The 24,700-nt window shown below is 44.5% G+C and overlaps 1 protein-coding gene across 5 annotated transcripts in view; it reads right to left on the bottom strand.

Annotated features, from left to right (window-relative positions):
• Positions 1-24,700, bottom strand: part of LOC106983596 (protein HIRA) — a 104,936-nt gene that overhangs the window by 67,405 nt on the left and 12,831 nt on the right. The window contains exons 1-4 of one of the 5 annotated variants that reach the window (XM_027049622.2): positions 24,299-24,437; positions 3,347-3,409; positions 1,486-1,596; positions 156-246 (exon numbers count right to left, since the gene is read on the bottom strand). In XM_027049622.2, coding sequence (XP_026905423.1) covers positions 156-246; positions 1,486-1,596; positions 3,347-3,409; positions 24,299-24,335 — 302 coding nt within the window. In that variant the 5' untranslated portion in view covers positions 24,336-24,437. Of the gene's footprint in view, positions 1-155; positions 247-1,276; positions 1,597-3,346; positions 3,410-24,298; positions 24,438-24,700 lie in introns of those variants that run through there. The other 4 variants (XM_027049623.2, XM_053206324.1, XM_053206325.1 and 1 more) reach the window with 4 other exon arrangements.

The following is a 24,700-nucleotide window of genomic DNA, read 5'->3' on the forward strand; positions in this document are numbered from 1 at the left end:
CAGGCCCCAGCTACTCCTGGCCTACGTGTCTTCCTGCTACTCAGGAAGTTGGAGCTCTATGGACTTCAGTGCCAGAGTGGGAAAAGGTGACTGTGATTAAGACCAGCCAAGAAGCTTCTAAAAATAAAATGTGAAGAAAGGAAAATGATGCTTACGTAGCCCGTTTCCACACCATAATCAGTTTGTCATCTCCCCCAGAAGCTAAATACATCCCACTGTTTGACCACCGCACACAGTTCACACATGCTGGGAAGAAAAAAAAATAGGGTGATGAAAATCCAATAGTCACGCCCATTTGCTTTATGCAGAGTCTGGCAAGATGCAAAGGGTTTATAAAACCTACTCTGTCTCAACTATTCAAGGCATCCACTGTGGGTAAGCCCCAGAAGAACAATCCAGTTCGAATACTATTCTACTTGTGTTGTAATAACAAATGACCAGGACAGAGTTTGGAGGGCGACACTCTGCACAACCTGAAAAGTGTTAGTGCTGGATCAAACAGTCAATAGGAGAAGGTAAGTTTCCATGAAAATTGATAACTAAATCTCATTATTTCAAAAGGGCTGTCTCATGATGAGATATGTTTCTTAGCAGGGAGAATTCTTAAAATGAGGGCAAGTACTAAAAAGGCTGAGATGCCCTTCCCAAAACTTTCAGGGGAGCAGCCTGTTAGAGCATAAATTTCTGACTTCATCCCATCTGTAGCCCTTTTAAATTTGGATTTTCCAAACTTGTCAGCACTGCAGGTTGACTGGTTCTGCACTTATAAATTAAGACCAGCAGAAATGCCTCCTTGGCCCCTGATGGGTTAGAGCAACTCACAGCTGGGCCTTTGGGAGCCCTGCAATACAAGGGACACTATCCAAGTTGTAGCCCACAAACGGCTTGCCTGTGACTTGTACTCCACGTCGGAGGGCACTGAGAGACAGATGGGAGAGCAAGAACACACAGAGTCAAGGAAGGGAGGACATAACTGTTAACGGAGCATCTCCGGGGAGGCAACTAGGTTGGAAACCAGAGCCAGATACAGTCACCCTGTTGCTCAGAGGCAGGAAACTAAGGTGCTAAATGTAGGAAAGGAAACCACAACACTGTCTGACCAACAAAAGGGTCCTGGTAGAGGGCCTCAGAGTGACACAGTGGCAATCTTGAGACATTTTGGTGAGTTGTCTTTAATACACCCTTCCCCAGAACCCTACTGCTTCCAGGTCGCTGGCCCCAAAGCCCCATGGTATCAGGCAGTAACGACTCATGAGCAGGAAATCACCAGAGGTACCTGCAGACTGTCCAAAGATGGTTCTGTGGGCGGGCCGAGTCTTCTGCCGAATAACTCACCCAGGTGTGCAGCCAACATCTGTGCCTTCAGACAGCAGGCCGAGGGGAGTTACCGCCGCACGGGGCCTTATCTTTCTAATTACAAACACATGTGCTAACCTTGGGCACTCTGCCAACACGCAAAGCCTGCAAAGGGCCACTCTGTAATACCTAAGTGATTGTCCATCTGGCAAAGCATCTTGGGAATATTTTCATCCTTCTCGTCATCCTCCTGGAGGACTGGAGACATATTCCAGATCACAACCTTCCCAGAATCCTGTCCTGGAATGAAGGAGCAAAAATAATTCAATGTGCAATAAGTAGAAATTTGATATTAACTCTGAGACACAGTCCTCATTTAGCTTTCATAAACCATAATGGACTAGATTGGAGGAGACTAAATTTGCATTACTAATATATGGAAAAGATGAAGAAAACAAGTGTTTATGGGGATCAAAACCGATGTGGATTTAGTAGTAGGCTGAGGCCAACCTGACTTTGAAAAGAACTCTGCACTAAAAAACAGGAGGGCACTGAGGTCTGGTCTGGCCTCTAACACAGACCTCTCCAGACTCCCAGAAGGTCCTCATCCAGGCCCAAGACCCAGATTCCTCATCTGTAAGATGAAGAGCTGGAAAAGTTGATGTCCCAGCACCCTTTCAGGACCCAAGGATAGCAGCACATCCCTGTTGGTACTTCGGTCCCTTCCCAGATGTTGCCTGGTTCCATAGCTGAATGAAATGTGCCCTGAACATAGGAAAAAAGGTTCATTACCTTATCTGCCCTTTGCTTTCACCTGCAGATGGGAGATCAACTGAAAGAGGGCATTTACTGTTCTAGTGTTATAAAGTGATACAGTATTCTGCTAAAAAATTTATGTGTGCATCTTGGCAATGATTTTTCTTTCTAAGCTTTCCATTACTGATACCTAATGAAAAGTCTAGCCCCTCACTGAACTAGTTTAGAGGAGTAAAAACCACTAAATGCCTACGAATGGACAGATAAGAATTACCATAAGGCATACCTGAAACTGCCTATTGGCCACTATGTAAAAATATTTCCTAAACAGCTCTTCTTGACCTTACTCTATTGAGAAGGGTGGGAAGGTATGCCTCTTCTTATGGATGAGGAAAAAACCCAGTCCCTCAGCTTAGTCCAGTGGCCGTAGGTGACATCATGGGCACCATCTGGGTGCAGCCCACAGCATGCAGGAAGGAAATCAAGACCTCCCTGCATACCCCTGCAGCAGGAAGTCTATAGACAGCCCACTCTGCAGCACCCAGCCTGAGGACCTGGAACTCACGGAAGCACTCTTATCCAGGGAGTCGCTGGCCAGAGAAAGACACTGCTCTGGGGTGAAGCTACCAGGGACTGGGCTCTGGGAATGCTATTTTATGCCACCATATATATATCTTGGTGTAGTGGCCTGATAAATGACTATCTTTCTAAGCAGGGCTATTATTGTGACACCGCAACACTGGATGTAGTACACTGACAATGCTATGGACCGTATTTTCAAATGGCATGGGCATTTTACTTGCCTACAGCATACTTGTTCTCTAACTCAGCCAAATTCCTCTGAACCCAGAAAATGGGCCTAATAACTACACGACTACCTCCATAGTTCAGTCACCTCCTCCTCCTTTTCAGATGAGCAAGTGTGGCCAGAACAAAGATGAGGAACCAACCTTAGCCTCTGGGACTGGGGCTCTACCCCCGGGACCACCTGCCACTCTCCGTGTTCAATAAGTTGGGGCTTGGGGATGCAAACTGATTTTAATATTAGCTCAATGAATAGGAATTAAAAAGATACACCCACTATCAAAGTATTTATACAGAGCAAGCACACTAGAGCCAAAAAAGAATTTTTATTTAACCTATTCAGATAATAGATTATAATTATACATTTTAAATGGAATCTTATCCATACTGAAAAACAGAAGTGTTCTATTTTCAGCTCAGTGGACAACCAGGAGAAGCAGAGTAAGGTGGCAGGGCTGTGAGTACTCCCTCTGTTACTCTGTGAACGTACCTTGTCCTCCAGTTGCGAACTTGGTCCCGTCAGGGTGAATATCAACTGAAAAAATTGGCTTGCCTAGAAACAAAGAAAAAAACACACACACACAACATCTACCTTGGCTTGTATTCATTGGACAATATCAACAGAGTAAAAAATTTTGAAATGGTGGTTATCTGAGTAATATCTTTAATCACTGCTCCTAGGAAAAAATAATAGGCTGTTGATAAATTATCTGTAAGGGTGGAGTGATCTAACAGTTTCAGTTAAAGTATAAACTGCTGGAAGACTCTCCAAGTGACATTAAATAGCTTAGTCTAAAAGTGGCACAAAGCATTCTGTCACTAGAACAACTGAGTCCACAGATCGCCTGGGCACTTGCACAAATGTCCAGCAGACAAGAGCTGGCCACCTTCTGAGGACACACAGTTGTAAAGGCTATGAGCAGGTCACAACAACAGCTGAGTCACAACGGCTATACCTCCAGCCATCTCCCCATCCCATGGATCTGCACTTGGCTGACAGCCTGGACACATAAAGCACCCTGGCCTTTTTGCTTCACTGACAGCTGGGTAGGACCAGTAGCTGACTGCGATCACACGCATCACTTCCCTCATCATGCTTCTGATTCCAAAAGACCTCCTATACATTTGTGCTGCATCAAAGTCCGTGGAAAGTCAGCATTCTCAGCATCTCCTCTGGCTGAACTTCCTCTACAGAATGAGCCCTCATTCAACCAGATGTTCAGTCTGTCTAGGGGGAAGGACTATAGCTACTAGCTCCTAGAGTGCAGGGTGCAGACCTTACCAGGAGCCCATGAAGCTAGGTAGCTAGCTATAGCTTGGTGGACCAGACTGGCAAAGGCGTCGTGACAGCTTGAAACCCAGCAGACTAGAAGTATTCCTGGGGCCTGGGGCCTGTGGGCATTTGTCTGGCTCCCTCATCTGCTTTCATGGTAAGAGTGGCATGTCAATTGTTGCCGTGTTCGTTACCACATTCTCAGCTTCTAGCATAGGTCTGGTGAGTGGTGGCTCAGTAACATTTGGTTAGTGACAAATTAGATGCATGATGAATACCAGCAATCACTGATATAGTCAAGGTGCTATTGCTGAGGAGTATCTTAGTTGAGCATGCTTTGTCTCTGTTACCCAAGAGGAGTTGGCATGGACACCAGAACAAGGGTTACCAGCTCTAGAATCACATGGTGGCAAGTGCAGGCAGGGAGGGGCAGGGCAGAGGCAGGTGGTGGCTGCCTAAGAGCTCAAAATCCTGCTAGGGCTAGTGCCTAAGTGTAGAAAATAAAATATTGGTACTCAAAAAGGCAATGGCCAGCATGGGCCCCAAGAAACAGCCAGCTCACCTTACCTTCTTCTGGATAGCCATACCCCTACAGGCAAATTGAGCCTGAGCTTCCACAAAACAAAGGGAAATGTGCTCTCTTTCTTGTCATGTGGTAGTGGGGAACACAGCTGTGCAAGGCCAGTATCAAGCAGGTATGCCAAATGCAAGGGACCCATTGTGTCTCAGAGAACAAGGAGAAACCCTAGGAAAGTTGGAAATCACATTACATGTTATTTCGTCTCTTCTACTTACTGAAATCCAAGACAACACAGCCTGCTACAAGCCCCTGACATCATACTGGCAGCTCCAGTCTGGTCCCTGAGACCCTCGGTCACCTCCAGGTACATACTCAAGAGTCGGAGCTCTACAGTGAAAGGTGAAACTTAGCCAAGTGGCTACCGATCGCCTTCCTAGAGCACATGCATACTCAAAGCTGTCCCAAACATATAGGAAATTCAGCCCTGGTCTGATCTGAGCTTTTACTCCAAGGGTTCCCAAGACAAGCCCCCACACAGCTCGGTACTCTTATAGCTTTGAAGGAGCCAGAATCAGCAGTGGAGCACACTCCGGGGGCATGAGGAGAGAGAGTTATTGCAAGTTGTTCTTCCATAGTCTAGATGGCAGACCCTAATTAGTCCCATCTTCATCTTCAAAAGAAGAATCCAGAAAACAATATACAGTAGGTAAAAGAAGGCAGGTGCTGAGAACACAGGTGAGAAGGACTGGGAATGCTCAAACTGGTACCCCTGTGCCTGTGCACTCACAACTACACTGGCACACCACACCCTTCCTGGGTCAGGTGGCTGCCAGGTGTGCTAAGCCAGAGAGCCTGAAATGCTGCTGCTGAGAATGTGCCACACTTTTCCACAGGCTGAGGACCTGGGAGGGAAGCAGTAGCAAGAAGGTGGATTTCTTGCCCATCTGGGCCATGACAAATGCCTGATAGGGAAGCCTCAAGAAACAAGAAAGGACAGTAGGGGCTCTGGGCCCAGGCTGTGCAGACCACGGCACTTACTGCTGAGACTAAGTGAGGTTAAGAGTCCTGCCAGACACCAGAGGAAGGCAACGATTAGTACCACTAAGAGCTTCGTGAAATTCAGAAGGGCAGATGTCTCCCAGTATGGTGAGGACACTGGCGAGGAGTGTCAACCCCCTTAGCACCACCATCTCTACTCAGGACCTCCCAGGAAGCTGCAATGGGCCAGTCCTTGGAGGTACCAGCCAGCTACTCCTTCCAGGAGAGGCAGAGTCACACTGGGGTAAGCCCTGTGGACCTCTTCTTCCCAGTCCATGACATGCTCTAATGAGCATCTGATGTGCCACTCAAGCCCTGCAGGCAGCACAGCCCAGGATATTCTCTAAGTTTCACAGTGTCCTCTGAAGTAGATAGTTCTGACATCCTCATTTGACAGAGGGGGAAACTGAGGCACACAAGTTAGGAAAGTTGCCCAAGGCCACACAAGCTGCTTTTTCCAGAGCCTGAGATTCAAGTATGGAAATGTACTTCTCCAGGAGAAGCTAGGAGGGGATACTCCTGGAGATGCTGGAGGGCTAGGATGACACTGCCTGCAGGGAAGTGATTTAAAGCCTACAGATGAAAGGTGAAGTAGAGAGACAGAGCACCAGTGAGAGCTATGCATATGTGCACAACTAGTCCCGATGACCTGGGCTTGGCCTTGGACTTGCTATACTGAGCACTGATCACCCCAGACACCTCAGTCCCACAGGCCAGGGGAGGCAGCTATCTGATTAGGCTCTACTGAACCACATTTCCCCAGGACTCCTGCCCTTGTGTGTTTTCCTCTCCTTGAATTTGGGCTGGCTCTCTGACCTGTTTTAACAGAATGTGACTGAAGTGATGCTGTTCTAGTTCTGAGCTTAAGCCTCAAACAGGTCCAGTTCAACTTTTGACTTCTGGAGAAGCTGCCATGTGAGAAGTTAAAGTACCCTGAGACCACCATGTAGAGAGCTCCAAGCTGGCCACATAAAAAGGGTCAAAGAACCCAGACAACAGTGAGAATCAAGGCCCTGGCACAGGACCCAGACTGACCTGTTCTGGCCCCAAACTGCTCTAGCCACCCCAGCAGATTCTATGCAGAACTAAGTTGAGCTGTCCCTGCTGGGCCTGGCCAGGTTTCACAATCACAAATAAATAATAAAACAGCTATTGTTTTAAGCCAGCAGGTTTTGGGGGTAGTTTTTTATACAAGAGACTACTCAAAATGCTAATTCATTCACTTTTCTGCCTAAGGTAACTGGATCTGCATACTTGTCATTTTCACCAAAAAAGTTCTAGCTGACTCAGCGACAGTCTTGATAAGGCCATCAGGGAGGAGTATCCACCTGACTATAGGAGCGCTTTTCAGTTCCTTAAGTATATGAGACATTGTATGTCCCCTCAAGAAGTACATCAAAATCACTTAAGTGCAAGCCAAAGACAAGCCTGACTCCCCAAGAACACTCAGAGTAGAGGCTACCTTAGCAGAGGGGCTCTGTTGCACAGGTACTCGTCATAGCACGAGTCTTGACCACTAACCCACTCATAGCATCAATAGGATGTTTTCTCATCTATCCACCTTGGTGGTTGTCTGCTATGAGCCTGCTACTGGACTAAGTCGAGGGAAAGTAAAGCTGTGAATGGCTCAGCTCTGCACTCAGGAAGCTCCTAGTGATGGATGTCTGCACAGGTGGAATGCTACCTAAGCTTGGCCTTCCTACAGAAATCACAATTGAAGTGAGTCCCAAAGGTTGAGGAGAAGTCAGCCAGAAGAGGAGGGAAGGGAATGTCAGGCAGAGGGGATATGGCATGAAATGCAGAATAAGCCTGACAAGCTGCTGCAGAGTGTGGGGAGAAAGGAGGCTTGGGAGAGGGGCAGGGCCCAGCAAGGCACCACTGTGGAAAGCAGACCATCTTCTACAGCTATCTCTGAAGCAAAGGAATGCCACGATCAGATTCACATTTCAGCTCCACAAAGCTGTATGGAATGGGCTTTTGTTAAGACTGGAGGGAACTGTTAAGCTGGAGGGGGCCTTAAGGCTCCAAGGGAAGACAGAACTGAGGGCTGGAAATAGGCCTGGGTTAGAGCAATGAATGCACCTTGGTGGAATTCTCAGCCCTATTGCTCATAAGTTATTTAATCAGAACAATGGGGAAGACACAGTCACCCTTACAAGCACCTTCTGAGAGAGATTAAGGGGCCATGTCACATTGCTTTGAAGACGTCACATTTCACACGTGAACATTTGTGAGATCAAGATGTGCTTTGGTGAAAGGTGTGACTGAGGTAATGGGCACCATGTTTGCTTTTGTAGAGATGTGCCACAAAGCAGAAGAAATACGGTAGTGCACCTACACAAAGCCACGAACATAGTGCTGGCTCCCTACCTCCTTTTAGCACTAGATTCTTCAGTCCAAGAAAAACAGTGGTTCACATTCCCTCAGTAGAAACAGACCTCCTTTTTTCTAAAGGGCTTTGAGGTACAGCTGAGGAAAAGGATTTATGGCCTGACTAGTTAGAAAACCCTTACTGTGGCACAGCACAATGATAAAGATGAATTCCCAACTGCCTCCTGCATTCCATCTTTCTTTGTACTGTGACAGAGACAAAAGAGAAAGTAATCCATTCCCTGGATCCTAGAGCTGCCAAGCAATGTCACATCCTCTGAATGACAACGGCCAGCATCCTCTCCCTGCACACCCACTAAAGTCCATTCTCCTTGGGGCTCTGCTTCCAGGTCCCCCCTCCTGGACACCTTCTTGCACCCCTCCTCAGACCACATACAATACCCCGTTGTCACTCTCTCCACGGAGCCATGACAGTTGGCCCCTGTCCCCTGCCTGGGGTTGCTGATCTGACGACTGCAGCACAGTCTGCATATAGCAGGAATATTATTCTGCATATAGCAGGAATAAAGAGTCAATCTCAGAAGCTGGATTCTGACCAGGTGTGGTAAGGTAGAATCCTCCTCCCTTGCAACAGAGGAAAAGATTCCTGGAGGAGCCCACATGTGGAACTTAAAGTCCAAACAAAGAGCAATGGCCAGAGAGCAGCAGGAAGGGCCCAAATGAGAGTAGCCGGCCCTCTCAGTGGCCTTCAGACCTTTGGTTTGGGCTCCTGTCTTCGAGCCTTTATGCTCTGACAGCTCACAAGGCAGATCCAATGATACATCTGTGATGTGAGCATGCCCTGCTGAAATGGAAGCTTGGGGGAATTTGAGGTTTTCACCCAATACACATTGTTCCTGGAATCACTTCTGTCCTGTATAGTCCATTAATACCTGGTTTTAACAAATTTTGGTAAATCTGTAACTAAAAATGAAACATGGGAAAATTTTTGAAACATTTATTAAGTGAAAAAAGTTACAAAACAATATTAAAATATAAGATGGGTGCAAAGGACATGATCTACTATATAGAAAACCTTGAAGATTCCACAGAATAGATGAATTTAGTAAAACTGAATGACACAAAATCAACAAACTTAGTTGCATTTCTATACATTTAACAGTGAAAAATACAAAACAGAACCAAGAAAACAATTCCATTTAAAACAGAATAAAAAAATACTTAGAAATCAACATAACCAAGGGGGCCAAAGAGCTGTACAGTGAAAACTAGAAAAGAGCGCTGAAAGAAATTAAAGACAGAAATAAATGGAAAGACATATTGTGTTCATGAACTGAAAGACTAATTCTGTTAAGATGTCAACAATACCCAAAATTCTACAGATTTAATTCAATCCCTAACAGAACTGCAAGGACAGGGGTGTCTGGCTGGCTCAGTTGGTCGAGTGTGCAACTCTTGATCTTGGGGTTATGAGTTTCAGCCCTGCATTTACTTGAAAAAAAAAAAACAACATGCACACACACACACAAAACAAAAAATTGCAATGACATTTTTGGAGAAATAGAAAAACCCATCCTATAATTCTTATGGAATGTCATGGGACACCAAATAGCCAAAAGAATCTTGGAAAAGGACAAAGCTGGAGTCTTAATGCTTCCTGATCTCAAAACTGACTACAAAGCTACAGTAATCAAAACAGTGTGTTACTGGCATGAAGACAGATAAATAGACCAGTGTGGCAGAATAGAGAGCCTAGAAATAAACACTTGCATATGTGGTCAAGTGATTTTCAACAAGGGTGCCAAGACCAGTCAATGGGAAAGGGACAGTTTTATCAACAAATGGTGCTGGAAAAAATGAACATCTGCCTGCAAAAGAATGAAGCTGGAACCTTACACCATATACAGAAATTAACTCAAAATGGGTCAAGGACTCAAATATAAAACCTAACACTATAAGACTTTCAGAAGAAAACATGGGGGAAAGCTTCATGACACTAGATATGGCAATGTTTTCTTAGACATGATATCAAAGACACAGGAATTAAGAGGAAAAAAAATAGACAAACTGGACTTCTTGAAAATGAAAACCTTTTTGCCCACCAAAGGATACTATCAACAGAATAAAAAGGCAACCCACAAAATGGGAGAAAATATTTGTAAACCACATAATCTGATGAGGGATTAAATGTCCAGAAATATAGAGAAAGCTCAATGACAGAAAACAGAAGAACCCATTCAAAAATGGGCAAAGGACTTGAACAGATATTTCTCCAAAGATGATGTACAAATGGCCAATAAGCATATAAAAAGATGCTCAACATCATTTGCTACCACAAAAATGCAAATCAAAACCAGAATGAGATTATCACATCTATTAGGTTGACTACTATTAACAAGAGACAGAGAAAGTAACAAGTGCTGGTGGAGATGTGTAGAAATTGGAATCCTGTGCATTGCTGGTGGGAGTGTAAAATGGGACATCTGCTTTTAAGACAGTATGGACATTCCTTAAAAAATTAAAAATAGGATTACCCATGATCCAGCAATTCTACTTCTGGGTATTTATCCAAAAGAATTGAAAGCACGGTCTTGAGGAGATATTGTACACCCATGTTCATAATAGCAATATTCACAATAGCTAAGAAGTAGAAGCAGTATAAGTGTCCAGTGATGGGTGAATGGATAAGCAAACTGTGGTGCATATATACAATGGAATATTATTCAGCCTTAAGAGATTCTAACGCATTCTACAAAGTGGATGAACCTTGCAAATATTATGGTAATTAACATAAGCTAGTCACAGAAACACAAATAATGTATGATGCCCCTTATATGAGGTCTCTAAAGCAGTCAAATTTATAAAGACAGAAAGATGGTTGCCAGGGGTTGGGGGACGGAGAATGGGGAGTTGTTGCTTAATGGGTATATAGTTTTAGTTTGGCAAGATGAAAAAGTTCTGGAGCTTGGTTACTCAATACTGTGAACACATATAACAGTACTGAATTACACACATGAAAGATGGTTAAGATGGTAAATTTGGTTATGTGTATTTTACCACAACTTAAAAAAATGCTAATTAAAACCAAACCAAACCAAATCAATCTATGTATCTATATATCTGTATAACTCTACCCATCTACCTACCTACCTGTCTGTAATGTACAGGGGCATGGGAGGGTTATAACAAGTATTAATTAGAACTGCTCAGTATTGAGGGAGGGACCAACATGGCAGAGAAGTAGGGGGATCCAAACTTCCCACGTCTCTCAAAGAAGGGTTGAAGCCAAAGGACTTTGAACCCCAAGAAGCTGGGAGGAAAAGAGACTGAGTCGCTACCAGGGATACACCAGGACAACCTGACGGGCCATAGGGCTACTCCAAGGAACAAATCAAAGCACACCTGGTGGAGGGTCCAAAACACCACTACAAGTAGGGAAATAAAATAACCAAAGTCACAACAACAGAGAGCAAGTAACACTCTCCAAAAAACACCTTCTGAAGGGCGAGGCCCTGGACAGTGTATGACCCCCCCTTTAATATAGCAGTGCTCGCAGGGGTAGAGCACATAACAAGCTTTTAAAACATGTAAGGGACAGAAAACTAGCCAAATGACAAAATGGAAGAATTCTCCTCAAAAGAAATTCCAGGAAGAAATGACAGTTAATGAACTGATCAAAACAGATATAAGCAATATAACTGAACAAGAATTTAGAATAATGGTCATAAGATTAATTGCTGGGCTTGAAAAAAGCATAGAACACAGCAGAGAATCTATTGCTGCAGAGATCAAGGAACTAAAAAATGGTAATGATGAAATAAAAAATGCTATAAATGAGGTGCAAAATAAAATGGAGGCGGCCACAGCATGGACTGAAGAGGCAGAGGGGAGAATAAGTGAATTAGAAGATAAAATTATGGAAAAAGAGGAAGCCGAAAAAAAGAGAGACAGGGACGCCTGGGTGGCTCAGTCGGCTGGGCAACCAACTTCACTCAGGTCATGATCTCACAGATTGTGAGTTCGAGCCCCGCATCGGGCTCTGTGCTGACAGCTCAGAGCATGGAGCCTGCTTCAGATTCTGTGTCTCCCTCTCTCTCTGCCCCTCCCCCACTCACGTTCTATCTCTCTCCTTCAAGAGTAAATAAACATTTAAAAAAAAAAAAAAAAAAGAGAGGGGTGCCTGGGTGGCTCAGTCGGTTGGGTGACCGACTTCGGCTCAGGTCATGATCAAACGGTTCATGAGTTCGAGCCCCGTGTTGGGCTCTGTGCTGACAGCTCAGAGCCTGGAGCCTGCTTCGGATTCTGTGTCTCCCTCTCTCTCTGCCCCTCCCCCGCTCATCCTCTGTCTCTCTCGGTCTCAGAAATAAGTAAACATAAAAATTAAAATAAAAAAAGAGAGAGAGACAAAAAAAATCCTGGATCACAAGGGGAGAATTAGAGAACTGACTCAATCAAACAGAACAATATCCATATCATAGGAATTCCAGGAGAAGGAGAGAGAGAGAGAAAGGGGCTGAAGGTGTACTTTAACAAATCACAGCTGAGAACTTCCCCAATTTGGGGAAGGAAACAAATACTGAAATCCAAGAGGCACAGAGAGCTCCTCTCAGACGTAACTTGAATCAATCTTCTGCACAACATATCAGAGTGACACTGGCAAAATACAAGGATAAAGAGAGAATTCTGAAAGCAGTTAGGGATAAATGGGGCTTACCATACAAAGGTAGACACATAAGGGTAGTAGCAGACCTATCTACTGAAACTTGGCAGGCCAGAAAAGAATGACAGGAAATCTTCAATGTGATGAACAAGAAAAATATGCAGCCAAGAATCCTTTATTCAGCAAGCCTATCATTCAGAATAGAAGGAGAGATAAAGGTTTTCCCAAACAAAAACTGAAGGAATTCATCACCACTAAACCAGCCCTACAAGAGATCCTAAGGGGGACTCTGTGAGTGAAATGTTGCAAGGACCACAAATACCAGAGACATCAGTACAAGCATGAAACCTACAGATAACACAATGACTCTAAACCCCTATCTTTCAATAATAACACTTAATGTAAATGGACTAAATGCTCCAATCAAAAGACACAGTGTATCAGAATGGACCAAAAAAAAACAAGACCCATCTATTTGCTGTCTGTAAGATACCATTTTAGACCCGAGGACACCTTCAGATTCAAAGTAAGGGGATGCAGAACTATTTATCATGCTACTGGAAGCCAAAACAAAGCTGGAGTAGCCATACTTATATCAGACAAACTAGACTTTAAATTAAAGGCTGTAACAAGAGATGAAGAAGGGCATTACATAATAATTACGAGGTCTATCCATCAGGAAGAGCTAACAATTATAAATGTCTATGCACCAAATTCGGAAGCACCCAAATATATAAAACAATTAATCACAAACATAAGCAATCTTATTGTTAAGAATGTGGTAATTGCAGGGGACTTTAATACTCCACTTACAACAATGGACGGATCATCTAGACAGAAAATCAATAAAGAAACAATGGCTCTGAATGATACACTGGACCAGATGGACTTGACAGATATATTTAGAACTTTTCATCCTAAAGCAGCAAGAATATACTTTCTTCTCGAGTGCACCTGGAACATTCTCCAAGATATATCACACACTGGGTCACAAAACAGCCCTCAATAAATAGACAAGAATTGAGATCATACTATGCACACTTTCAGATCACACTGCTATGAAACTTGAAATCAACCACAGGAAAAGGTTTGGAAAACCTCCAAATGCATGGAGGTTAAAGAACATCCTACTAAAGAACGAATGGGCCAATCAGGCAATTAAAGAAGAAATTAAAAAATATATGGAAACAAATGAAAATGAAAACACAACAATCCAAACCCTTTGGGATGCAGCAAAGGCAGTCCTAGGAGGAAAATACATTGCAATCTAGGCCTATCTCAAGAAACAAGAAAAACCCCAAATACAAAATCTAACAGCACACCTAAAGGAACAAGAAGAAGAACAGCAAAGAAACCCCAAACCCAGCAGAAGAAGAGAAATAATAAAGATCAGAGCAGAAATGAATATAGAATTAAAAAAAAAAAAAACAGATCAACGAAACTAAGAGTTCGGGTTTTTTTGAAAAAACAAACAAAACTGATAAACCTCTAGCCAGGCTTCTCAAAAAGAGAGAGGACCCAAACAGATAAAATCATGAATGAAAATTCAGAAATAGAAGCAATTACCAGGGAATGCTATGAAAAATTATATGCCAACAAACTGGACAACCTGGAAGAAATGGACAAATTCCTAAACACCCACACATTACCAAAACTCAAACAGGAAGAAATAGAAAATTTGAACACACCCATAACTAGTGAAGAAAATAAATCAGTTATCAAAAATCTCCCAACAAATAAGAGTCCTGGACCAAATGGCTTTCCTGGGGAATAGAACTGCTCAGTGTCTACTATGGTAGTGGATACATGAACCCACATAGGTGAAAAACTGTATAGAACTAATGTGCCCCCCGCCCCCTGCTCCCAATGAATACAAATACAAGTAGAAAAGTCTGAATAAGAGATGGATTGTGTCAATATCAATGTCAATGTGATATTATACTGTTGTTTTACAAAATGTTACCAGTGGGAGAAACTGGGCAAAGTGTACAAAGAATCTCCTAGTATTATTTCATTTGTGTGAGAATCTACAACTATCTCAATAATAAATAAATACACACATATATATGGTCTGTTTTTAAATATGTGCGTGTATGTATGTAGTAATGTAAAAGGAAAATATCAAAACATAAGTGGTTGTAAATAAAACTGATTCCTTCTGCAGGTGATAATATGCACTTTTACATCTACAACCAAATATCTCTCTGCACCTAAGTGCTCTAATGTGCAGCTAGCTCCTCTATCCAGCTGTCTACAGACATCTCATCTTCATCTTCTCTACAACAGAACTCCTGATCTTCCGGCTCAAACCTACTCTACCTGTCATCTACCCACTGGCTAAGACTATGCCTGGGACAGGGGAACCAACAGGCCCAGCACAACGGCCCCACCAGCCCCACAACTTTTCTGGCCTCATCTTTTGCCTTCTCACCAGTCACTGGCCCAGAGCCAAGGCCTCCCCTCTGTTCCTAGACTGTGAAGATGCGCTTCCACTCAGCACCCTGCACTGGTTCCTTCCTCAGCTGGAAGCTCTTTTCCCAGACACACACACAATCCTTTCTCACCTTTTTTTAGTCTTTGCTCAATGTTGCCCTCTCACTGAGTCCTGCTCTAACCACCCTAGTTGAAAGTATTACTCCTCAACTTGGCACAACCACTCCCAATTCTCATCTATTTTTTTTCTTAACAACTTTTTATATACTGTATAATTTCCTTTATTGCATGTTTGTCCACCCCAACCACCAGAATGTAAACTCCAAGAGGTCAGCAATTTTTGTCTGTTTCAGTCACAGAGTCACCAGGGTACCTAGAGCTGTAGCTTGGCACACAGTAGGCACTCAATAAATACTTGTTAATGGCTGGAGAAAGCCTACAGCAGAGGCCCAAAATTCAAAAAACACTTTCAGTATCACTAGCATCCCAATCTGTGAAAAGCAGGCTCCTCATCTCCTGAAGTGGGGATTCAGATGTCACCAAACACCTGCAAGTGGAAGTACAGTCTTGGCTGGCTCACAAAGCCATCTGCTGCTGTTACCTCTACTGCTTTCAACCACAAAAACTTCTCCTCCAGTCTCCTTAAGTAAGCACTACCACAATGACATCTCATAGGTATCAGGTGGCTGAGAGATTCAAAACAGCACAGGAAGGAAGCTGTAGAAATCATGTAACCGTGTGTGTGTGTGTGTGTGTGTGTGTGTGTGTGTGTGTGTGTGTATTTGCCACAAACTAAAGAAGAAAGTGACAGGTATATCATTGACTTCTCCAGTACTGTTTGCCAATACATAATCAAGGAAGCTTTGGTAACAGTCATTATCTATTTCTTCATACTCTTTTCTCCTCTATTTTTGCAGAACAGATAAATTCCTTAAAAGTTATCTGCAAATGGATTTCTGTAAACATAATAATCTCTTCTATACAGTTCCATTAGAAAATTAAAAGCAATTAAAAACAATGTTCCCACAGGGAGGAAAACGTAGCTTTAACGATTAAGAAAATAACACTACAGTTGATAATACTGTATCCCATACTTGAAAGATTTACTATCTTAAAAGTTCTCTTTGCAAGACAAAAATTCTGTAATTACGTATGGTGATGGATGTTAACTAGACTTATTATGGTTATCATTTTGCGATATATACAAACATGGAATCATTACATTGTACACCTGAAACATTAACGCCATGTTAATTATATCTCCATTTAAAAAAAAGTAAAATAAAAATAACAAACCTACAATAATATTTAAGTAGAAAATGCAGAGCAACATTTTAATTACTCCAGTTATATGTGCAATGCAAGATCTGAAGGGAGGCTACACAATAAAAATACTGAATTTGCTATGGTATCAGGGATTTAGCTAAGATTTTAAAGAATGCAGACATTTTTGCAATGTGTTATGTACACTAAATAAAACGTGTGTGTTTTTTTAAAAAGCACCAAGCCACCCAGTTATTTTTTTCCAAATAGTCTCAAAGACCATTTAAAAAGCTTTAGCAATATGTTTGTTTTCCTTTTTGCATTTTCTATTTTTTCCTAAACTGAACAGATATTACTGTGATAAAAAAAATAATTTTACAAATTAAAAATACCCAATCACAAAATGCTTCATTATCTAGAAACACGTATACACCATAAGATGTATCCTAGTATAATTATATATGGCAACTAGCCAAAATATTGTCCTATTCCTTAACAACAGCTCTAGAATGGAACTCTATAGTGTTTTCAAAAGGGAGAAGATAAAGAAGCTACTTAAATGGGCACCTGGGGAAGGCCCTGTGTGGTGGCCTCATTTGGTCTACCTCCTCTAATTGAATCCTGGCTCTTCCTCTCTGTTTGCCTGGTTCACAGTCTTACTGATCTCACTGGACAGCAACCCTGCCCTTCACCTGGGAGTCACTCCATTTCACATCCCACATTGTGCCCTGGTGACTATCTTCACAATATATCTGTAACTCAAACTTTCTAGGGAGGTGCAAATGTTCTGTATCTTGAGTTGGGAATGAGTTAGAGAGTGTATTTATTTGCCGAAATTCATCCAATTGTCTGTATACGAATTGTCTGTATGTTTCACTATAATTTTATAAAATAATGTATGTAAATTATACCAAAAAACATATATACTCATATAGAATCCAGCTATTTCTCACCAGCACTATTACCTCCATCATCACTCCTTTATCATGACCCTGGTCCAAACCACAGTCATCTCTTGCCTGGATCATTGCAACTGCCTTTTAATGGGTCTCTCAGCTTCCTCCCTTGCCCCAATACCCATCCTAGTCCCCGTGCAGCAATAGGGGGGATTTCTAAGACCCAAGTCAGACCATGTTACTCCTCTGCTCACAAGGCACTGTGAACTGAGGCCTAGCAGCCACCAGGCCCTCCCAGTCAGCCCATTGCTCTCTTCGGCCTCATTCCTTGGTGCTCTTGTCCATGTGCAGCTCCAATCACAAGACATCCATACTATTCCTCAAACCTGCCAGGCAAGTACTCTCTGCCTGTAATGCTCGTCCCTCAGAGGAGCCTTCCTCACCTCCAATGGGCCTGTCACAGATGTAGTGGTACCTGGCTAGGTCCCCTCCCTCCAGGAATGAAGCACCTGCCCCCAGCTACGGGAATGTTGGCAGCCTGTGAAAGCTCCCAGCTCAGACCTTCTCCATAGGGGACCTGACCTCAGTGGAAGAACTGCTTTGACCAAGGTCAGGTCCCCTCCTCAAGAGAGCCTGTGCCCAATGACTGTGGACATGGAAATGGAAAGACCTGGCCCTTCACCTCAATTCAGGACAATTTACAAGGACTAGCTGCAGAGCTAACAAGGTCAGCTGCAGCTTTTGTTGCACTTGCATCTCAACTCACCTTCTCCCTGTCCAGTCCTGCTTCCAGCACTCCCCTATAATTCTTTTTTTTTAATTGTTTTTAACATTTATTAATTTTTGAGAGACAGAGTGTGAGCAGAGAGAGAGACACAGAATCCGAAGCAGGCTCCAGGCTCTGAGCCGTCAGCACAGAGCCTGATGCAGGGCCTGAACCCATGAACTGCAAGATCATGACCTGAGCCAAAATCAGACGCTTAACCGCTTAACCGACTGAGTCACCCAGATGCCCCTCCGTTAATAATTCTGCATGCAAGGCCTCTCACTCTTAAGAGTCTGCTTCCTGCAACAGTCTGCTCACGTTACCTTTGCACTCAGTCTTTCCCAAAGCACCCTACTTAAAATTCTCCCACCCTTGGGGTGCCTGGTTAGCTCAGTTAAGCATCCCACTCTTGACTTTGGCTCAGGTCATGATCTCACAGCTCATGAGTTCGAGCCCTGAGTTCTCTACTGTCAGCGCAGTCTACTTAGGATTCTTTCTCTTTCTCCCTCTCTCTTCCCCTGTCCCCCTCCCTCTCTGCCCTCGCCCGCTGGTGCTGTCTCTCAAATTAAATAAATGAACTTAAAAAAAAAAAATTCTCCCACCCTCCAACCCTACCACAGTGCTCCTCATCTGTCGGCTGTTTCTCCACACACTCACCCATCTAATGTTCTCTGCAACTGCTTGTTTATGATGTCTGCTGTCTCCCCCATGTGCTCCTCTCCTCCCTCTCCCTGTCTGCTTAGACAGGACGCTCCCAGCAGATAGCCCTTCTAGTCTCACTGGCTAAATGCATCACATGCTGCTCCTCAAAAGATCCTGCTATGCTGCTTGGTTCACTGTTACATTGCCAGCACTGAGCCCCTGGCACACAATCTGTACTCATTATTTGTTGAATGGATGAATTCACTGAGTGCCTCTCTTGTGCAGGACCTTCTGATGGATGATGCAGCAGACCTGGAGACCACTCCTATGAAGGTCTTTTCCTGGCCTTCAAATGGGGCCTGCTGCCTCTTGTTTGTCTCTCATTATAGTAGCTCTAGCCAGGGCAGCCTCCCTGTGATTTGGTCTATCCTAGGTTAGTTAATGCATCAAAACAGGTATGGCTTTCAAAAGCAGCAAGGTTTGACCCAAATGGGTTTTCTTTAAGCCAGAGGTGTTCTGAACCACTTGCTATCTGTTTGTTTCATCTACTCCTTTCATAAAATGCTCTCAATCTTCCCCAGGCTTTTCCTTCTGACACTTCCACAGCAGCAGTGCCTTTTCCACCACCACAATCCAACCCCATCAAGGCTCACCCACAAACAAGGCCCTTGTCCCCAGCACTATTGTGGCTCACTCGTGTAGCTCCTGGTTACCACCTGCATCGTAGAATGTAGTCTGTATGTCCTTCTCTCCCACCTACTACACAGCCTTCCATATATAGGGGTAGCCTTATTTACCTCTGATCACCATGGATCTTCCCTCCAGAATGGCTCAAAGTTTCATCCATAAATAAGTGAAAGATCCACATGTATATTATCTAAGTTAAAATCTCACCCAGTTGTCTTCTGAATCTTCTTCAAATGTATTCTGGTTCTTTTTTTAAATCAACCTACTGTCTTCAGGCATAACTCAATGAGTTATGGAGAGAGCTTGGGTTTCCTGAGCCTTGATAGGTAGCAGGTGAGACAGGTGTTATTGGCTTCATTTAACAAGTCAGGAAATGAAATTAAAAGAAACTCTGTAACACATATTTGGTGAGCAGCAGAGCACAGAGATTCAAGAACAAGACTATCTGACTCCAAAATAAAAGATAAAATTCTCGTCTTCACGAAACTTATAATCTAGTTGGAACCATGAGACAAATACATAAAAAGGCAAATAACAATAAAAATGTTCTATCTAGGGGTGCCTGGGTAACTCAGCTGGTTGAGTGACTAACTCCTGATTTTGGCTTAGGTCATGATCCCAGGGTCACGGGATCGAACACTGCATCAGGCTCTGTGCTGAGCATGGAGCCTGCTTAAGATTCACTCTCTCTCCTCCCTTCTGCCCTTCTCCCCCACTTGCGTGCTCTCTCTCATATTTAAAAAAACAAAACAAAACAAAGTTCTTATGTAGAGCAGGGTTTCTCAATCTCAGCACCACTAACATTTTGGGCCAGGTGGTTCTTTACTATGGGGGAATGTCCTGCATGCTGTAGGGTGTTCAGCAGCAGTCCCACCCTCTACCTACTAGATGCCAGTAGCACCCCCACTTCAGTTGTAAAAACCAAAAGTGTTTCCAGACATTGGCCTGTTTGAGAACCCCTGACATAAACAAACTGCAAAGCTTATCTTAACGACCACTGCAATCATAAAATATCACCATTAGGGTCCCTCCCAGGCTGTTCTCAGAGATAAGTCTGCGGTGCCCCTCTAGCAACCACGCAGGGCCTTTCCACACCCGCTGCTGACTTCATTACTGTACTATCCTGCTTGCATTTCTCCTTCAAGCTGACTTATTTATTTTCACCCAGATGCAGTATATGTCTCAGGAAGATGTCTTGAAATCCCTTCTGAAAGGACATAGGGTAGGGGGAAAAATAATCCAATTAAAGGGCAGAAGCAAAAACATCCACCATAAAGCAATGTGATTAACTGACAAATTATCCCAGTGTTGAAAATTTGCCAAATGCCTTTTTACAACAATGCCATCAAAGTGTGAGCCAGAGGCCAAGGGAGGACAAGAGTTCTTTCAGTCCTGGCCCTTCTGGTTAGAATGGGCTTCCCTGAAGAGCTGAGCATGAACGCTATCTGCTCAGGGGTGAAAAATTCCAGAAACTCTCAGGAACAAAGGCCCAGGGATGGGAAGAACCATGAATTTCTTTTTTTTCTTTTTAAGTTTATTTATTTATTTTGAGAGAGAGAAAGCATGCACATATGGAGGGAGGGGCAGAGAGAGAGGGAGAGAAAGAATCCCAAGCAGACTCCATGCTGTCTGTGCAGAGCCAGACCCAGGGCTCAATGCCACGAACCATGAGATCACGACCTGAGCCAAGATCAAAAGCGGATGCTTAACTGACTGAGCCCTCCAGGCACCCCAAGAACATGAATTTCCATGAAATTTTCTAAAATACAAACTAACCTAACTTATAAATGAACCTTATTCTGGCCAAGCCTAAAATAAAATTAAATATATATGGAATACAATATCCAAGAACACAGAGTAAAACGGGTATAAACAGTGGCTGGTACATAACTCCTATGTAAGTAATAAATATTATTAGCTTTTATTATATATCTTAAGACAGTCTTTCATATTTGAGTACAGGGTGAAATAACAGGAACAAATCTTTACATTTCCTCAACTTTACCAAGGCCTAGAAGTGGAGTCACAAGCCTAAGTATTTACAGGTAATAAATGATGGCATCTTGAATCCAGTCTGATTCCATGTTCAAGGCTCATTTCACTGTGATATGACACACCTCAAGATTTATTAATTTACTGGTCACTTTAAAGCAGTGATTCTCAACTGGGGATGATTCTGGCCACCAGGGGATACCAGCAATGTCTGGAGACATTTTTGGTCGTCACAATTGAGTGTGTGTGTTTGGGGGTGGGGGGTGGTACTGGTATCCGATGGATTGAGGCCAGGGATATTAACATCCTACAACACACAGTATGGTCCTCACAACAATTATGTGACCCAAAGTGTCAATAGTGCTGAGGCTGAGAAACCTAGCTTAGAGGAAAGGTCTTACCAATATTATTAACCAGGAAGATGGAGACCAAAAGAATGCTTACACACCAACAGATATTTCTTCCTTTGCCTTTAACCTGCTCTATTCTAGCTGTCCTCTCCACCATGTGTGAATGGATTCTGCCCCCACAGGTAATATGCTGGGCTCTCTGCTCCTTCCCTCTTTGGACTCTCAGACACCAGAAAAAGTATGTTCAAGCCACAGAACGGGTCAGGAGACATAAATGCAGCATCAGGAAGGCAGAAAGTGCAAGGATGCACTCTCCAAAGCACCACGGTCTTTTGGGTTTGTTAATCCAAAGTAAGTGTGATTTTACTGGCCACTAGCCACAACTCTGGCTTCTGGCTAAGCAGCCCCTGTTCCCTGCAGCAACTACTATTCACCAGTCTTTAAAAGACTGCTCAGTAGTGATCTAGATCACTATCATGTCCTTCAGATAGTGGTAATCTACCCTGACAGTCCTTCTGAACACTTGAAGAGACAGAGGTTGATTTCAGGATATTTTAAAAGAAAGTTATATCCTATCCCACCAGTCTTAATTTATTATTGTCTCTTAGATTTCGAAAGCACTTTATATTCTACCTTTTTTTGTGTCTACCTTTTGTGTCTACCTTTGCTACCAAAGATCACATTTGTACTGTGAAGAAAGCAGAGCAGATATCATCCTGTTCTATTCTAGGACCATAGAGAGAGAGAGACTATAACAACAAGAGGCCAGAGCCCACTGCTCTGCCCACTCTGCCAGGCTGGGATGTTTGGCTGCTGGCCTGGTTGCAGACTCTCTCTCATTTGTACCTAATCGCTTAAGCATCTTGACATACTTATGCTTACATAGCATAAAACTTGTGTCTTACAAAGGAGTTTATCACAAAGTTAGAAATTATATGGCAAGAAGTAAAAGAGACTGAAGAGGGGTAGACCATACACAAAAATTGATCCAGACAAAGCATTTTAAAATAAAAATTCCTTCAGATCTTCACTTACACAGCAAACTAGTTCATAACAAAATGTTTCCTTTCCTGACTCACAAGCACCATAATTTATAATTAACGAACATTTGCCCAATTCTCCAGGGAAAGATCTACATGCTACACATCAGGAAATGCTCTTGGAGATCAGCACAGGAGAAATGAAACTCAAGTTCACCACTTTTGCTTTCATGCACAGTAAACCTAATTATGTATTTGTAAATTATGGAAACCTCAGCATACCTCTTGTACCCAATATTTACCACATACCCTTTGTGTGGGAGGTACTGCTGAGTTTAGCAGGGAATATAGAATGAGGCCCTGCCCTGGGGCTGGGGCTGGAGGGTGAGTAATATGAAACGTAAACCCACAGGGACAGGGCACATCAAGTGGAATACAACAGGAGAAATGGGAACAACAACAAAAAAGGTGACCTCATCGGGACACTGAAAAATGAGAAGGATGTCACACAAGAAGATGGAAGGAAAGAGCACTTCTGACTGTAAGGACATACAGTTTCAGTTCAGTTCACTTGCAATAGTAGAAAACATCCTGGGATTAAGTTCAAAACTAAAAAGCTACACATGTATAAAAAAGGGGCTTCTACTTGCTCTCAAAGAAAACACTAGCTCCCTCTAGTCGCATTGCAAAGTAGAAATGAGGAACAAGACAATCAGGGTGACCCTTTTCCTGTCAGCAGAGACAGCCTGGAATCAGGGCTTCAGGCCTTAGGCTGGAGAAGTGCTCCCTGGGCTTCAGTGCTATCAGCAGGGAGATTGGGGAGGGGGGTGGCTCTTTCTCCTCACCTCCCTGGGGAGCAAAGGCCAATTCCTGCAGCAGTTGTGCCAATCAAGTACAACTATGACAAACTGTGCTACCAGTTTTGGGTGCTTATCTGTACGCAACCAGAGGACTGAAAGAGTCTGTTCCCCAAGGGTGTGCTCTGGAGCCACTGCCACAGGGCTAAGGAAAGCCTTCTCCTAGATCACCACTCGCCTTATGAGCTCCAACCCAAGTCACCCTGATGTCTCAGTACAGAACAAACGTGGTTCGTTCAGCTGTGGGACCTTGGGGCCCGAGCCACAGTCCCCCAAATGGGGGCACTGTCACCAGATCCTGGCAGCCCCTTCACCAGGGCAGAGATACGCATATTTCAGGTGTTCACCCTGCCACTGAAAGGCCACAAGGGGGACTGGACCCCAGTTTCAGACACTGGACCATTTGAGCACATCCTGGCTGATGCAGACGAGTGGCAGGAGCTGGCTGGCGCCCAGGGCCGCTCCCCGGAGGCAGGCCGCGGCTCCTCCACGGACCACGGGTGGGCGACCGAGGGCTCAGTGTAAGTGCCAGGGGTGAAGGGGAATTCGCTGAGGGCAAGCGGAGCACGTGCCCGAGCTCGCCGGCTTCCCCGTGCCGAGGACAAAGTCCGCTCTCGCCAACCCCGCGGTTTGGGTACCGGGCACCGGGCGCGTCGGGGGGCGAGGCGGGCACGGCCTGTGCGCGGCTCTGACCCTACTCTAGACCCCGACCCCACTCCAGGCTCTGCCTTCCGCGACCACTGCGCGCACTCACCATTGTGGTTGACCCAGGTCGGCTTCAGGAGCTTCATTGTTCGGCCGCCGCCGCCGCCGCCGCCGGGCTGAGGCGAGAGCCGTGTCCCTCAGCGCGCCCGGGCCATGGAGCCACCGCTGCTGCTTCCTCCCGCGCCGCCCTCCGGCCGCCGCCCGCCCAGCGCCCTCAGCGCCGCCGCGCCATCGCCGGCCCGCGCCCCCCTCCGCCGCCACAGCCGCCCCCCGCGCTCGGCCGCCGCCGCCGCCGCCACAGCCGCATCCCCTGCGCCGCTCCTCCTCCGGCGGCTCCCGGGCAACGCCGGAAGTCACGGCGCGCACCTGCCAAATCGCCCCGGCGGGAAACCGCTCCCTGCGCAGACGGGGCCGCCAGGCTCCTTCTTGGGTAGGGGCAAAGCAGGCTGGC

The sequence above is a fragment of the Acinonyx jubatus genome, chromosome D3 (genome assembly GCF_027475565.1).
Source record: "Acinonyx jubatus isolate Ajub_Pintada_27869175 chromosome D3, VMU_Ajub_asm_v1.0, whole genome shotgun sequence".
In the NCBI taxonomy this organism is placed as follows: domain Eukaryota; kingdom Metazoa; phylum Chordata; class Mammalia; order Carnivora; family Felidae; genus Acinonyx; species Acinonyx jubatus.